Below are 17,729 nucleotides of genomic sequence, written 5' to 3' on the forward strand. Positions count from 1 at the left end.
AATATCTGTGTACTGTGACAGCTCACTGAGATGTTGGAATGTGGCAAAGACCACCATCTACTATACATAGATTTTAAGAAAGCATACAACTTCATTCTCTGGGAGACCCTGTTGAATTGCCCAAATGAGTGAGGAATGCCCAAGAAACTAATGAGCCTAGTGTGTGTCTGTCTTGCTGATTAAAAAGGCAAAGTCAGCTTGGTGACCGAGTCACAAAGAGCTTGAACATAAAGACAGGGTTGAGACAGGGAGACGGAGTATCATTAATATTGATCAACCTGGCACTCAGAAAGGTAAATAGGTAAGCTTTCCATAAGAATTTCAACAGGATCTACACAGAATGTGAGAAAATTACACATCTTGCCTTTTTGAATTACATGGCCCCGTTGTCCAGATCTAAGGATAAACTGAGGTGGATGAGTGACAGTTTGAAGGCAACACTGAACAAGATCTCCTTGTGAATTAATCAAAGATGATGATGAGCAGGATGCATGCTCATTCAAGAGACCCATCCCAACCATTGGTAGCCGGAACTTGATGCTACAAAAGGGTTCATAATTTTAGATATCTGAAGGTAATCTCTACGGAGGACGCATTGTGAAAGGCATAAACCAAACTGAGGATCCATGCCGCAAACCTGTTGTAATTCAGTCTATGTCTGCTTTTTAAATCATACAGTTTCCCTAGGAATTCAAACTCCAGTCATGATCCAAACTGTGCAGCTACACTGAGATGACAAAGGTCACGGGATACTTTGTAATATTGTGTCAGACCTCCTTTTGGCCAGTGTAATGCAGCAATGTGATATGGCATAGACTTAACAAGACACTGGATATCCCCTGCAGAAATATTGAGCCATACTGCCTCTTCATCCACTCACAATTGTGAATGTGTTGCCGGTGCAGGATTTTGTGCATGAACCAACCTCTCGATTATGTCTCATAAATATTTGATTCATGTCGAGCAGTCTGGGTGACCAAATCATTTGCTTGAATTGTTTAAATGTATGTGAATTCCGAAGAGACCAAACTCCTGAGGTCGTTGATCCCTAGACTCACACGCTACTTAAACTAACTTATGCTAAGAACAACACACACATTTATGCCTGAGGGAGGACTCGAACCTGTTGCGGGAGGGGCTGTGCAATCTGTGACATGGCACCTCTAACCATACAGCCACTCCGAACAGCGCTTGAATTGTCCAGAATGTTCTTCAAACCATTTGTAGCCTGCTGATAGAGTGCATTGTCATCCACATAAAGATTCCATTGTTGTTTGGGAGTCCGTTCCATGTAAACATAGCCCATACCATTATGGAGCCACCATCAGCTTGCACAGTTCCTTGTTGGCAACTTGGATCCATAGCTTTGTGGAGTTCTGCACCACACTCGAAACCTACCATCAGCTCTTACCAACTGAAATCGGGACTCGTGACTAGTGCACAGCTTTTCAATGTCACATGGCCCAACTGACATGATCATGACCCCATGATAGGTGTTGCAGGAGATATTGTGCTGTTTGCAAAGGCACTCACACGAGTCATCTGCTGCCATAGGGCTCTAATGCCAAATGTTGCTGTACTGTCCTAACAGATTCGTTTGTCATACATCTCACATTGATTTCTGTAGTTATTTCACTCAGTGTTGTTTGTCTGTTGGCAGTGACAGTTCTGTGCAAACACTGCTGCTCTTTGTCATGAAGTGAAGGCCGTTGGTGCAATAGTTTTCGTCCTGTTTGTTAAAAGATGATTATTCTTTGCCCAGTTGCTAAGTTGTTCCATGACAGTGTTTACTAATCACTGTAATTCTATCTTACTTTTCCCTTTCAATAGACTGCAGTGTCCTCTGGAAATGGGATAATTTTTTGAGCATCAACACTTAAGGTTACATCATTAACATACAAAAGGAACTGAAGTGGTCACATTTTTATCCTTTATGTACACCATATTTAATTAGATTACACTCTGATAAGTGTTCATAAGTAGTTTTAAGGCTGATATTAGAGTACTTGATGCTCGCCTCTTGTTTACAGTTGCTCAGAATAGAAATGATCAAACTGATGGACATACTTCTCGAGCTTTGACTGTGGAATCTTATGATCCATGTCTAAAGCTTGTGATTGGTCAATAAATATGTCTGTTGCTCATGTTTCTTGTCAATCAAGCTTAGTATAGAATTAATGCACTCATAAATGGCAGTTCTTGTTGACCTCTTACCTCTGAATCTGTGTTATTGATTACATAGGATTTTGTTTTTATTTCCAAATCTCAGAAATATGTTGTATGTAACTGTTCCTAATATTTTTGAAATGCAAGAAGAAATTGTGATGGCCTGTGGTTATTTACATTGTTCGTGCCGTGGTGGTAGGACCAGTATGGAGTGCACACAGCCTTGTGAGGCCAACTGAGGAGTACTCAACCAACTAATGCTGTTTCAAAGTAAAGGAACCCAACGATGACCTGGGAAAGTGGGTGTGCTGACCACATGTCCCACCTTTCAGACTCCATGCACACTTATTGCCATTTGGACCTCTCATTTCGCACTGCCAGCTTGCCTGTCATCTCCAGTGGTCTGTTCTCTCTGACATTTATTCGAGCAACCATTTCCCCTGTGCTATCAGTTTGCTGACTTGAACCCCATCTACATGTAAACCTAATTGGCAGCTTTCTAATGCCAACTGGTGGCTTTATTCCTCCCCAGCAACCTTCAATGAGCAACATTTCCCCATTTGTGATGGCCAGGTAGAGTACCTCATGAATGTTATCCTTACTGCAGCAGAATGTTTCATACCTCGCATTTCATCTTTACCACACTGTGTCCCCGTCCTCATGTGGACTGAGACATGTTGGGACGTGATTCACACACGGATACATGCTCTCTGCATTTTTAACTGTTGTCCTACAATGGTGAAATTATTCTTTATAAACACATGTGTGTGCAGTGTTGTCTTGTTCTCCGTAATAGAAAAAGAGGTAGCTGGATTTTACTTACTAGTTCTTTTAACAGTTCCACTCCCTCTTCTGTCGTGTGGGGCAACCTGTGTCAGCTCTCTGGTACCAAGGTTAATTCCCCGATTTCTGGGCTGACCATAGCAGGTGATGTCAGTGTTGACCCTGTAGCTATCTCCAACACCTTAGGCCACTCTTTTGGAGATATTTCGAGCTCCACCCACTATCAGCCTGCCTTCATCCCTCAGAAATGAGTGGAGGAGGCTTGGGGACTATCCTTCTCCTCTCAGAATCTGGAATGCAGCAACACCACCTTTACTATGAGGGAGCTAGATCATGCTCTCAGTTCATTCTGATCTTCTGCCCCAGGGCCAGATGGGGTTCGTATTCAGATGTTGCAGCACCTTTCTCTCATGGACCAGCACTTTCTCCTTCATACATACAATCATATTTGTGCAGATGGCACATTTTCCAGACCCTGGTGTGAAGTCACTGTTACACCCATACCTAAACCCAGCAAGGACAAACACCTTCCTTCTAGATACCACCCCATTTCTCTCACTTCCTGTGTTTGCAAGGTGAAGGAATTTATGATTCATGGCTCTTTGGCATGGTGGCTTGAGTCTTGATATGTACTAACCTCTGCACAATGTGGATTTTGAGCTTGTTTTCTCCAGTTGACCTTTAAGGAATTTTTAAAAGACCAAGTTTTCAAGGTAAGTATGTGTTCGGCCTTGTCGGACACCTTTATCCAGAAAAACAGAGTGCCTCATTGCTCCATCCTGAGCCTCTTCCTACTTCCCATAGCCATGAACCCTATTATGGCCTATCTTCCAACAGGCATCTCGGCTCTCTTGTCATCAAGACTTTGCGATCTATAGCAGTTCTCCATGGACTTAGCTTCCTGAGCAGCATCTTCAGCAATGTCTCGATCATCTTTACTTGTGGAGTATTGACGATCGCTTTCACTTTTGCAATGTCAAAACAATTTGTATGAATTTCTTTTGGTGCAGTCAGTTTTTTCCTCTCTCTTTATATCTTGGGCCTCTTGCTCTTCTGTTCACTGAAACTATGAAATTCATGGGGTTCATGCTTGACAGAAAACTTCTTTGGTTGTCACATGCATCTTACCTGGTCACATGCCTTACTCAGTCCCTCAGTGGCCTACGTGCCCTAAGCACCCTAAGTAGTACTTCCTGGGGACCAGATTGAACCACCATATTCTGTTTGTACCAACCTCTTGTCCATTCGAAACTAGATTAGGAGTGTTTTGTTCGTTCATCTGCATGTCTGTGAATCTTAAACCATCTCCATCTTCATCTTCTTTTCAGTTATTAGGTAGGAATTGCCTGTTATGGTACCCATCTCTATCACGTCTTCCTCTGTCTCTTCTCCCATGGCACTTACAATTTCTTGCCTCTACAGGAAGTCTCTCTCTCTCCAATCTTTGTAGATGTTCATTCCATTTTCATCTGTAATCTCGAATTTTATCATTGCAGCTGAAGATTTGCACTTCTTCTCTAATATCTTTATTTCTTTGCCTGTCTTCTCTTGTGCAACCATTAACACCTCTAAGGAATTTCATTTCTCGTGCCTGAATCCAGCTTTCTTGCTTCTTGGTAATTACCCATGTCTCACTTCCATAGAGCAGTGTGGGAACTGCAACAGTTTTATATAATTGAATTTGACTGGCTTCCCTGTTTTTTAAAAAAGGGGGGGTTCCTGTTAATTGTTCCACATGCCCGACTGAATTTACTAAGCTTAATTTCAATATCTCTGCTGTAGCTGTATGTCATTTCACGTCCGAGGTGACTGAAATGGTTTACTTGCTCTAAAATCTTCTGCTCTATCACTATTTGGTATCTGATTGGTTCTTTCCCCATGAAAGCCATTGTCTTAGTTTTTTCTTTTGAAATTTCCATGTTAAATTTTGCACTTACTTGTTTTAGCAAGTAGATTCCTTTCTGCAGGTCATCTTCCTTATTTGCTAGGATCACTGCATTGTCAGCATATAGTAAATTATATAAAAGAATGTTCCTATATACATAGATGCCTTACTGAAATTCTGATTTCCATATATGTATTATTTCTTTAATGTAGATGAACAAAGTTGGAGAGATGCAGCAGCCTTGTCATACCCCTTTGTTAGTTTGTACCTCATTAGTTGTTTTACCATTGAGATCTAGAGTGATATTTGTGTCTTTATATAAACTTTTTATCATATTTAATAGATGCTTTGGACACCCACAATTAATCATTATTTCCCAATGTTTCTGTTGATTGACATTGTCAAACGCTTTTTTAAAATCAATAAAAGCAATGTGTGTTTCTTTATTATACTCTCTCCATATTTCTATTATTTGCTGTAGAATAAAAACTGCATCTATTGTGGAGTCTTCTTTCCTAAAACCCATTTGTTCCTCATGCAGTACTGCTTCTGTTATATTTTTAAATCTAGTATTTAGAATCTTAGCATACACTTTGTATGCTGAGTCCAGTAAACTGATTCCTCTGTAATTACTGCATAGGTTCTTATTTCCTTTTTTATAAATTGATATCACTCTAGCTGTTTTCCAGTCTTTGGGAATACTCTTCTTCTTCCAACATCTTAAACCATCTTAATACAATCTATCAATACGGAAACCATTTGGCCACTGGTGCTGTTTACAATAACCTTGTAGAGAATCTCTACGCAGAAGCTACTGAACTATTGTTGTCATACAAGTGTAATGTTCTCCTTAATGGGGGCACACATTATGTTTGTTGCCATGTTGTTTATCTGCCATGTTGTTTATCTTGGACTTCATTTGCTTCCTAAGGAAATTACTTCGGATTCAATCTATTGCTGTAAGTCTCTGAACCTTTGCAAGCAATTTGGCGATAGTACCTTATTGTTCATTGATGGTTCCAAGACTGACTGTGGTGACAGGTGTGCTTTCATCATTGGCACCAAACATTTTCAGTATCAGCTTCCAGAACACTGCTAAATATTTACAGCAGAGCTCTTCGCCCTCTTATCAGGCATCCCAATAAATGCAGTGAAACAGGCTTTTTAATTGTATCATATGCTCCGATTTTCACAGTGCTCTTCAGAGCCTCTGTGTGCTGTAACACTCCATGCCTTAGTGCAACTTGTCCAAGAAAGCTTCCGCTTGTGTACTTTTGAGAGAGCTGTTATAATGTTCATATGGGTTCCTGGTCGGATGGGAAATGAAGCTGTTGATGGTGCTGCCAATGTGGCAGTCATCCTATTTTGGCTCGCTATCTCTTCCATTCCTTCAGACCATCTCCATATTACCGCCTGTAGGCAGCTGTCTCTCTTTGGCATCACTACTGGTATCGTCTTCATGGGAACAAGCTCCGGGGAATTAAACCTCTCCTAGTGGCTTGGCCAACTTCCTATTGGCCCTCTCACCCAAGGAGATCATTTTAGCCAGGCTGCATATTAGGCACTGTCTTTTTAGCCTCCCACCACTTTGTGCTCGTTGTCAGCCTTTGACAGTTTGCCATTTTCTGATCAAATGCCCTGATTTTAAACAATTACATTCTAGTGTATGTTTGCCGTCTAAGTTATCGGTTGTTTTAGTGAATGACATGCAGGCTGTCAACAGCATCTTACTTTTTATACAACATAGCAATATTGCAAAGGACATTTAATCTTGATTCGGGACCTCCATTGTCCTTGTGGATCTTTATCCACACGGAAGTCCTTGTTCTTAGCTCGCTTTCCTCCCATCGAATGGGCGTAACATATAATCACTTTAAAATTCTTTTACTTCTTGATGATATAAGGTGATGACATGGGCACTTATGACCTTAGTTGTTTTTGCGCCCTAAAACAAACAAAACTAAACAAAACACATGCCCCTCCGTACCGCATCTGATGATGCCATTGGCAGAGAATGACATGACACTAGATTGAATCCGACTCATCCGTCTAGGCCTGTACCTTACTACTTCTGCTAGGTAATTCATTTTGTGTGACATGGCTGATGTACAATGACCTACTACATGTGCTTATTTTATATTTATTGGATTGGCTATTCTTATTTGTGTTTGATTTGTATCATATTACATGCAAAACCTGTGAAAAGTTGTTAAATGTGTTTGCTACTTCTAAGAGATGTGTTACATTTTTGTTTTGTTGTGGAAATGTATTTTTGCTTGATATTCTGTTTTCACCAGTTTCTTCTTTTATAACACTCTATATGGTGGTCACTAAAGCTTGTACTGAAATCGTTAGTTGAAGTGCTGTATAAACTCTTCTCGACAAGAAACAAATCTAAAACTGTTCCACAAGTGTCTGTTACTTGAGTAGCAGCATGTCCTTGAGTATTTAAATAGGTTTATCAAGATTCAAAAGGACTTCCCTGTTTCTACATTTTGTATGAAATTCATTGTTGAAATCTCCACAAATTATCTAATCACATTCCTGTTTATTTACTTTGTTTAGCAACCATTCCAATTTATTTAAGAAAAATTCGAAATTTCCATAAAGTGATCAAGAAAGTGTAGCAATAATCAGATTGAATTTTTGTGGCTGCAGCCTTTTGAACTTTAATGTTATGAAGGTAGAGTTGACAATGTTATGGAGGCTACTGCATTACCTATGCCCACATACAACATTCAAAGAGCAGATAGGGGATAAAAAGAAATCTATATAACAGTTAATATTTTTATGCAAGAAATCAATCAGAACACATTTATGTTCCTGTGAGAAAGTGAGCAGTAAGTGTGGAAGAATTGGAAGCTAATCGATGCAGTTGTCTGTTCAAGTATTTAGAACTGAAGATGTGATTCGTAGCTTTTAATTTGAACACTCCTTATATTTACATAAATGGGATGTGTGTCCAAATGGCCATCAGATTAACTCATAGTTGACACAAATCGGACATCAAGCATTAAATTTCTGCACACACACTCCCTCATAGAATCGTAATATTAATATTAAACATCAGTGAAAAATAATAGTTCCTCAAGTTTGTTCATCACTTTCCACTTGTTGGGACTAAGCACATGAACTTGCATGTAGCTTTCTAAAGAAACAAAACCGGAAATGGATGAAGATAGGATGGGTGATGCAATATTGCAACAAGCTTATGAGGATTGAAAGTCAAAATCAGAACAAACACGTGGAGTAGATGAGGTTACCTCCGAATTACTAATGTTCTTGGCAGATACAACCATGACAAGACTGTTCCACCTGACACACAAAGTGTGAGAGACAGATAAAATACACTCAGATTTAAAAAAAGAGTATAATCCCAATACTAAGGTCTGGGATATACATGAGAGGCTTTTGCTCTCAGACAGTTTGATATCCTTACATAGGACTCGCAGGATTGTTCACACTAGGGGTGAATTTTTGCTGATAATTGTTGTCTGATAGTTGCTTGCAAGTACTTTCTGGAATGTCTGGGAGTCTTGTGAGAGCATTTACATGCAGCAGCATGAGAGAGTGAGCTGAGAGATCACTCAGAGATTTTTCTGTCATAGTTCTGTGTGTGAAGGCAGAGTTTGCAGAGAAAGAACATTGGGCTGCAGGTACACTTTTAATACTTTTAGTGCAAAGTAAAAACATAAATGACCGTGTTTGTGTTGGATAATACAGTGGATTATGAGGTGTAATGGTTTTGGAGCATGCAGGAATCTCACTGTAGAGTTTGTGATGGAAGATCCACAACAATATCAAAATTTTACTAGAATGAAAGTGATGGAGATGGAAGAAATACTCCTTATAACTGAACCCAAAATTGCCAAGCAAGATGCATTTTGCATAAATCCTTTAGTGTTAAAGAAACGACAGTGCACCCTGTCACAAAGCAGCACCTGTGAGGCAGTGGTTGTATGACACATTTCTGAAATGGGCTGGCGTGCCCAGAGTACTGATCTGAACCCATGGAACACCAGTTGGATGAGTTGGAATGTCAACTTCACTCCAGAGCCCCACCCAACATCACTGTCTTCTTTGGTGTCAGTTTGTGATGGACAATGGGTTGCCATTACTCCACAGACAGTTATAATGGTGGGAATCAGGGATTTGTAGTATGTACACTGACAAAATTGTTAAAATCTGCAGTAATGTGTCTAGCTCAGGATAATTTTTGAGTCCCCCACCAATTCAGACAACTTTGTACAACAGTGTTTTATCACAATCTGCCATATATAAGCCCTGTACACTGCCCCTCTGGACACTGCAGCAAACTATTTTATTTTCATTCTGTTTGATCTAGATAATGGGCTGTTTTGTGCGCCACTATTCTTACTTCATAGGAACAGCTCAAAACACTCCAAGATTTGCCGCTCAGGATACAGATTGGTCAGAGCAGTTCACAGTTATGAAAATGGTGTGACTGACTGTATTCAGATTATAATTGTATTAAGAAAGTTTAAATACAACCAGATAATTACACTCTAGAGGTGCTTATCAGTACTTCAGTAGTTACTGCCTTTAACTCTCTCTCTCTCTCTCTCTCTCTCTCTCTCTCTCTCTCTCTCTCTCTCTTTCTCTCCCATGTGTCTTGAAAAGATTAATTGTCTAGGACAAACAAACAGAAAATAACTTGGCAAATATCTAAATCACTATAGGAACCTATACCTAATCCGATAGAGCTCAATTTTCATTAAGCTTGTCTTGTTTGGATTCAAGGCAGATCTTAAATTTAATTTGTAAGTTACAACCTCTTTTTAATTCATATTGTAAATCAGTTTTGAAGTAAGATATAATTTGTTTTGGGTTTCATGTTCACTAGATGTTACGTCCCAAACTTACGCTCTTGTAAATCTAATTATGTGCAGTTGTGTAGGGCTCAATTGGAAAATCTCTGAAGAACCATTAAGTCACTGTTGAAATAACTAGAGCCCATCCTAAACAACCCAGCCCCACAGTCCAATTAAAGATTAATAACTGAGTAAAGTTATTGCTTCGACCTTTCCATCTAAAGTAGTAGACATAAAAATGGTTAGATCACTTCGAATGATGTAGGTATCAGATCAAAAATGCCCAAGTCATATGTTAGTGAAATCAGTTTTTAAAAAAAATCATACTCATCATAATTGTCTTGATCATAACAATTATCACTCAATGCCATGTATAAAAACTGAGAAAAGCCAGGGTTTGTCTCAAGTTTAAGAACAAAATTTGTGTCTCTTCGTGAAATTGATGTTTTGGTGTAATCCGTTCATAACACTATTTTACGGTAATAAAGTAGTGCTTAGTTCCGAAATAGTGTAAATAGGTTAAGTCAACATATTCTCAAATGCAACGCTTTTCAGATTACCAATTTTGTGCACTTCACACATTTTACAAAACACATAACATAACTCTATGAATGCATTTCACAAGGGTATGGAGACAAGTTACAATCTTGTATCCCCATGGCACCATTAACACTCGAAACAGACATCGTCCTGACTGTACTACCACCTTACGACTTTCTCTACGTACAAATTTTTCCCCTTAAGGTAAGTCTTTCCGCTCCCGGGATTGGAATGACTCCTTACCCTCTCCCTTAAAACCCACATCCTTTTATCTTTCCCTCTCCTTCCCTCTCTCCTGACGAAGCAACTGTGGGTTGCGAAAGCTCGAATTTTGTGTGTATATTTGTGTATCTATTGACCTGCCAGAGCTTTTGTTTGGTGAGTCACATCAACTTTGTTTTTAGATATATTTTTCCAATGTGGAATGTTTGCTTCTGTTATATTCATCATTAATTTGAACCCAACATATTTTAGAGAGTAACACAAAGCAAAGACAAAGATGTTACATTTCAACAGATCTCAGACTTTCATTAATATCAATATAGTTTTACTGCTATAACATTTGTGTAGAAAATATTAAATTAAATATCAACTTGTGAACATATTTTGTAAAATATTACTTAAGAAATTTTTAAATTTAACTTTTATAACAGATTTTTAATAACTTATGATTTTGCTGAAAGTAACTTTGGTTGCTGATATCTGGTATACAGGGTAATTCAAAATTATGTTTACAAATGGACATGACACATCAGACATACAACAAGGATTAATTGCAAATGCCACAAGAGGGTGCTACAGTCACAAGAGGACAGTGCTGTACAAACGTGGGTGCAGTGCATGGAGACCATCACCATTCATGCCGTGGAAGCATTGGGAGCAACATGGCTAGTTACATGTGCCACAGAATGGCTGAGATGCGTTTGATTTATGGCACGACCAACTACACTGGATGAGAAACCATGTATTTGTATCGTGTGAAATATCCTGATAGAAAGTTGCCATGCCACAGATTATTTGCCATCCTGCATTGCTGATTGTGCAGAAGCAGTTTGTTCCATGTGTGTGTGAGCAAGATACTGGTTGCCAAAAACTACCGTGGGCAACTGTGGTGGAAGAAAGCATTTTTGAAAGGGTGCTGCGTATGACATCAACGAGTGCACAAGGTGTATCCTGCATCACTGATATCCCCCAACATCTGTCTGACACATAGTATATGACAAAAGATTGCATCTGTTTGATTTCCAGTGCATCGAGGCATTGCAACTGGAGGACAACAACAAGCACATTGAATTTGCGTGGTGGTTTCTGCAGGAATTTGCTGCAGACTGAAGTTTCACAATGAATGTACTCTTCACCAATGAGGCTGTGTTCTCACTCGAGGTTGTGATGAATGTTCATAACCTGCATGCTTGTCCAGATGCGAACCCACATGTTATGGGTACACATGCCTTGCACCATGAATTTACCCTTGATGTGTTGCTGACATCATCAGAGACTGTTTAATTGGGCCATATATTCTCATGGACTGACTTGATATTCACATATATGTCATTTCCCGTGCCAAACATACTTAATGATGTTTCCATTCCTATTTGTCACTGCATTGGATTTCAGCACAATGGAACCCCTGCACATTTCAGCAGTCAAGTGGGGCGCACATTTGTAGGCAACCTTTCCCAGCCGCTGGATAGGACACAGTGGGCAAGTCGCATGACCACCACAATTACCCGATCTGCCCCCAGTTGATTATTTCCTGTGGGGGCATCTGAAGAGCTTTGTGTATGAAACACATGTTACCTAGTAGGCAGGATTGTTGCAGCAGCAGGATCTTGTCAAGATACACCAGGTCTCTTTGAGAGAGTGTGCCGTTCAATGTAACATCGATGACAGGCATGTCTCAGTGCATCTGGAGAAAACTGTGAGCATCTCCTGTAGTGGACAACCATTTGTAGCATGTGACTAAGTAACTGCAGTGCCATTTAGTAGTCCCAGCTGTCCATTGCGACTCCCATTTTCTACGTGATTACTGATCCTTGTTGTATGCTTGATGTGTCATATCAGCTTGTAAATGATTTCTTTGAATCACCCTGTAGGAAGCAAGACAGAGCACTTGAGATAATTAATGTTTTCAGACAAAAGGCAAACATGGTAGCTTTCAAAATATAGAGAAAATAATATAAAATTGCAAACTCATACATAAAATATTTTTTGTAAATGCTAAGAAATATCACAAGGGTAAGTATTGTATTTAGATGTTCATAAAACACAGCTGTATTGTTATCTCCTAAAGCATACGTATTACCAAAGTATAGTTTCGTTTCAGTATTCATGGACTTTTGTTAAGATAGGAAGTCTGTATTTTCTTTAATATAAGTTTTAACGTCTGTATTAACTGCACTATATTTCTGAGCTTTAAATCACATTATTACATCAAGTGACTGTCCTTTATTATTCTGCCAACACCTGAGGCAACGATCTCACAACAGCTGTTTCAGAGACATTATGAAAGTTCGCTAATCTATCAGTGCACGTTGAAGTGAAATAAAGTTATTAAGCAAAATGTGAATTATGAATATTGTGGAAGGCATTTAGTGTGTAATCGTTATGCCTTAATAACCTTAAAGTAGCTAGTGGCAATTTTTTTACTTTTTATTTTGTTTATTTATTTATTTTAATAGAGAAGTTATATGAATGAAATACTATAACTCAACGTTCAGTACTTGTTTGCTCTCAAAGCAGTACCGCCATTTTTGAGACTGCTTAGTTATGTATCAATTCGCTAACAGAAGCTCACTCTTTAATAACTGAAAGGGAGAATGTGTCTTTCTTGAAATACTGTTTTCCCAAGTGATACAACTGGGATTATGCACACTTGCTGTAATGTCTTTTATTAGATGTCGGTTCGTCATAAAATTGACAGTAATTTTTATATAGAAATAAATAAAAACCAGAGCTCGGATTTTCTTATGACTTCCACTTTCCTGTCATTTTTCTTTTTAGCCTTTTATTATTGTAGTTATCATTGTTGTTGTTATTATTATTATTTGCAGCTTACATAAAGCTCTACCAAAGGCCTTTCCTATTCAGAAATAAAAATCTGGCACCACCACCACTTTTTTCCTAAAGTTAATTACAGCAGCAAAAATTACGCTTGTGCGGTGGCACTCAACCCATGTGTAAGCCAGTTTGAATCTTGGTGGTGGGAAAAATTTTCACTCCCAGTATTTGGCTGGCAAGAGGAGGCAAGGTAGTGGTATAAAGTTCCTAATGCTCACCACACTTTGCACCAGCATCCTGGTTTAATTACCAAACCTCTTTGGAGTATCTCATGAAGTGAGGGCATGTGACTTTGTTGATGGTGATCTGTGCATTTGATGGGTACGTTAAGCTTGGTGCCCCTTGGTGCTATTCATGATGAGTAGGTTATGTGCCCTGCTGATAATATGGACCCATCGTTCTGGAAGGCATAGCTCCTCACGTGTTTCTGTGTTACCCATTGAATTTTTTAATTATCTATTTTCTCATGCAAGTAATGCTTACCAGTAGTGATACTTTTTACCTGTGCTCACTGAGTATGGGAGTTGATTATGTCATTGGGGTTTGATCAGATCATTTCACTCACAAAAGCTGCTAGACATGGTGAAAGTTTCAGTGCAAGTACGGTGTTGGATTTCGAAATGCCCCTTAATTTTGGCACATATGGTGTGCCCTTCATCAGATCTGCTAAAATCACATCTTGTAAATTCTGGAACTTGGGCTCCAGTACAAAATCTGTTGGCTGATGAGATAACACAAAATGGAAAAATAGGGTCATATTTTCAATGTAGTGAGTACACATTAGTAACACTGTTGGAAGTTATGTGATGCAGAAATGTAATTGTACTCTCTAATTTATCATCATTATTTTTTATTTTACTTTCAGGCAAGCTGAAGGGCATGACAGAACACAGTACCGTTTTTCCACTGCCTCCAACAGTAAATGATCCCAAAGTTATTACACAGCGTATATATGAGGCTGCCAATGTTGCGTCAGTTCCAAGTACTGAACCTGGAATACTGAGGTATGTTATGTTTCTTTCATTCTCATCTGTTGTTTGTGTTTTTGATATTGTTATCTCAAACCGTTTTCTTTCCTGTATGTCATAAAAGTCTTTTCTTAGACTTTAGAGAAGGTATTTTAGATAATAACACATTTCTGAATAAAGTTTTAGAAATGCTATATATAATATTAACCCATGAGCAGGTGTGCCTATGTCTAAAGTGTGCCAACTACAAATAACATTCTCTTGTACCAATCCAGTGTTGTTATACAATTGCAAGTGAACACCTTTTCCTTTATTATTGCTTCTGCTAACACAGTGATAAATTGTGTTGTTATACACCTAAGCGAGCAGCAGTAATATTATATAAACAGTGAGCTATGCTACCCAGGTTATGAACTAACATACAATTTCACAATGAGGCAGTTGTCTCCAAGATGATTAGTAATCGAATAAGCAGTTTTCTGGAATCTCTTCAAGTGCATTGTTTAATGCATCAAGGTGGTTATTACTGTGGGGTAACACTTGAACAGGGTAACAGAGTGAAAATATATTCTATTATTGTTTAATTTAACACTGTTTTAGCTCATAAAATGTAAGTTTATTTTATCGTTGTTAGATTAAACTGTGAGTTTTCTCATACGTGTTTACCTTGGAAACACAAAGACAACTATACTTGACATGAATACAAAGTATGCCGTGTGCCTGCTTGTGTAATGAAAAGTAGTGCACCTGCTCAAGGCTTAAATTAGCAAGAATAGATAATAATTTTTGTAGATTGGAGCTTATCAGGTTTTTTTTCCGTGTCAAAACTATCCTTTTCTTAAAATACTGAATTTCCCATATTGTATTAATGTACTGGTGTGTGTGTGTGTGTGTGTGTGTGTGTGTGTGTGTCTTTTGATAGGAAAAGATATTTTGCTACTGTGTATCTGTTCAGTATGAATAATTGTGATGAATTCCTATCTAGTCCTATGTAGTATATAGTAGTGTTTAAAAATGCAAAATCCAGTATTAAACCAACTTGGAAAGAATAGATTGCTACTCGCCACATAGAGGAGGCGTTAGGTCACAGACAGGCACAGTGGAAAAGATGCTAGATATATTCAGCGCTCTGACTAAGCCCTCCATTTTTTTTCTGATAGAAAACTTGGATGCATTCACATGAGCGTGACTCGCACACACATGACCACTCTCATCTATGAGCTCTTAGGCCCAACTGCCAGTCGGGCCGTAGAGCCCGGAGATGACAGTGGCCATGTGTGTGCGAATTGTTCGTGTGTGTGTGTGTGTGTGTGTGTGTGTGTGTGTGTGTGTGTGTGTTTGTTTGTTTGTTTGTTTGTTTTCTACAACTGATGATAGAAATAATCTGAAAGCTAAATGAATAGGTTGTGCATTTTAACTGAAGATATTGAAATATCTTCGAAACTATACATTGGATCAAAAAAAGTTATTATTCCAATTTGTTTTTCTTGGAGGGGGCATCCAACAATAGCACACTCGACCCACCACCCCACCCTGTGCGTGGGTAGTTGGGAGCAAGTTTGAAATCTTCAATGGGAACCCCCACTTCTTGTTGCAAATTACAATTCTACGGCAAAATCTACATACATTTTGTCTGAAGCATTTCCTTTGTTACACCACTGACGGCACTGTGATCAGAGGAGTAGAAACAAATACACAATTGTAATTTACGGCATGCTACTCGGTGCACTTGAATAACTAGTGCCACTTGGGACCCCACCTCCATGCTGCAAGGGTAGGACAGGCCAGTATTTAATAACTTCTAATTGGAAACTCTATTTGCAACATTGCATTTCTCTGGCGTATCAAACAGGGGACTACTCAACGCCCACCGTGTCCATTTAGTGAACTATGGCGTATCATTACAGGCAGAACATCGCGACTGGAACTTGTGTATCATGCAGACATAAGACAGATAGTGGCTACAACATTACAGTGCTTGCACAGTGTTTATTGCCTGCACACCGACCTGTTATACAGAGAACAGAGATGCATGTGGATGATGAATGTTGCAAGCACAGAAGAAAGTATTGAAATGGTCCTGATTTACAGAGAATGTAGGAGAAAGGTTGAGACTGGTGTTGCCTTGTATGCTAAGCATTTCCCAGAGAAAACTCGCTCTCGCTCATTCTTGTAAGAGGGTCAGGGATTTTCACCTGCCTCGAGATGACTGGTTGTTTGTGTTGTCCTCATCGTTTCATCGTCATTTATGAAAGTGGCTGAGCAAAGGTTGAGACTTTTTGTACAGGCACGCAGTTGAGTGCCCCACAAACCAATCATCATCATTATTCATGTAAGCGGTTTTGAATGCCTTTATATTTGATGGCAGTGTACAGACTGGCAAAAGGAAATGAATGAATGTGTTACAGGAGAAATTAATGACGTAGCTGTACTAGCAGCAGTGCACCACAACCTAGGCATAGATCCCTGACAATTGCACCATAATTCCAGTATGCTGTAGACTGTATTGTCACAAAACTGCATCAGCATTAGTATCATCTGTACCATGTGCCAGTGCATCAAGAACTTCATCGTGCCGATTTCCATAACCTTGTAGTGTTTTGTGAATGGGCATGTCAACAAATGCAAATGACCCCCACGTTCTTTGCCAAGGTACTATTTTCTGGAGAGTCTATAATCATAAGCCGTGGTAGCGTTAACCAGCATAACATGTATCATTGCAGTGTAGACAATTGCCACTGGGTAGCAAGTTGACCATTCATGTCCTCGGCTGATTAATGTATGGTGTGGCATCCTGGAGAACAAACTCATTGGTTCATATTTTATTGAAGACATGTTGAATGGATGCAAATATCAAACATTGTTGGAACAATGAACTATTGATACTGCTACAGGTGTGCCCTGGACATTTGACATTGTATGTTGTTTCAGCGTGATGATTGTCCTGTGCATTATGCAATTGAAGTGCTAGAGATATTAGACCAAGTTTACAGTGGTTGGTGGATCGGCAGAGGCAGCCCTATTAATTGGCCTGCTAGGTACCGGATTTCTTTCTGTGGGGATATTTCAAATATAAATTATACCAACAATGTGCAATAGACCATGAAGACAATGTCGATCACATTGGAAATGCCTGTTCTGACTTTCCCACAGGTATGCTTCTGTCCTGTGTATGGTTACTTGAAAAATGGATCACTTAGTGTATTGAAGTTGGCAGTACTGTGTTTGAACATGTACTCTAATTGGAAAAGTAGAGTAGTGTTCACCTCATGCCACGGCCCTAGTGGTGCATCAAATAGTCTCCTGTTCAATATGTCGAAGGAATATAATGTTGCAAATAGGGCTTACAATTAAAAGTTATGAAATACTGGCCTGTCCTTCCCACACAGCAAGGAGGTGGAGTCCCATGTGCCATTGGATATTCAAGGACCACTGAGTAGCATGCCATAAATTAAGATTGGGTACCAATTTCTATTCCTCCGATCATAGCACCAT

The 17,729-nt window shown here is 39.2% G+C and overlaps 1 protein-coding gene across 1 annotated transcript in view; it reads left to right on the forward strand.

Moving 5' to 3' along the window:
- Window positions 1-17,729, forward strand: part of LOC126281547 (AP-3 complex subunit beta-2) — a 223,057-nt gene that overhangs the window by 182,447 nt on the left and 22,881 nt on the right. Inside the window, exon 18 of the mRNA XM_049980608.1 lies at window positions 14,132-14,270. Within this exon, the coding sequence (XP_049836565.1) occupies window positions 14,132-14,270 (139 nt within the window). The remainder of the gene's footprint in view (window positions 1-14,131; window positions 14,271-17,729) is intronic.

The sequence above is a fragment of the Schistocerca gregaria genome, chromosome 7 (genome assembly GCF_023897955.1).
Source record: "Schistocerca gregaria isolate iqSchGreg1 chromosome 7, iqSchGreg1.2, whole genome shotgun sequence".
Taxonomy (NCBI): Eukaryota; Metazoa; Arthropoda; class Insecta; order Orthoptera; family Acrididae; genus Schistocerca; species Schistocerca gregaria.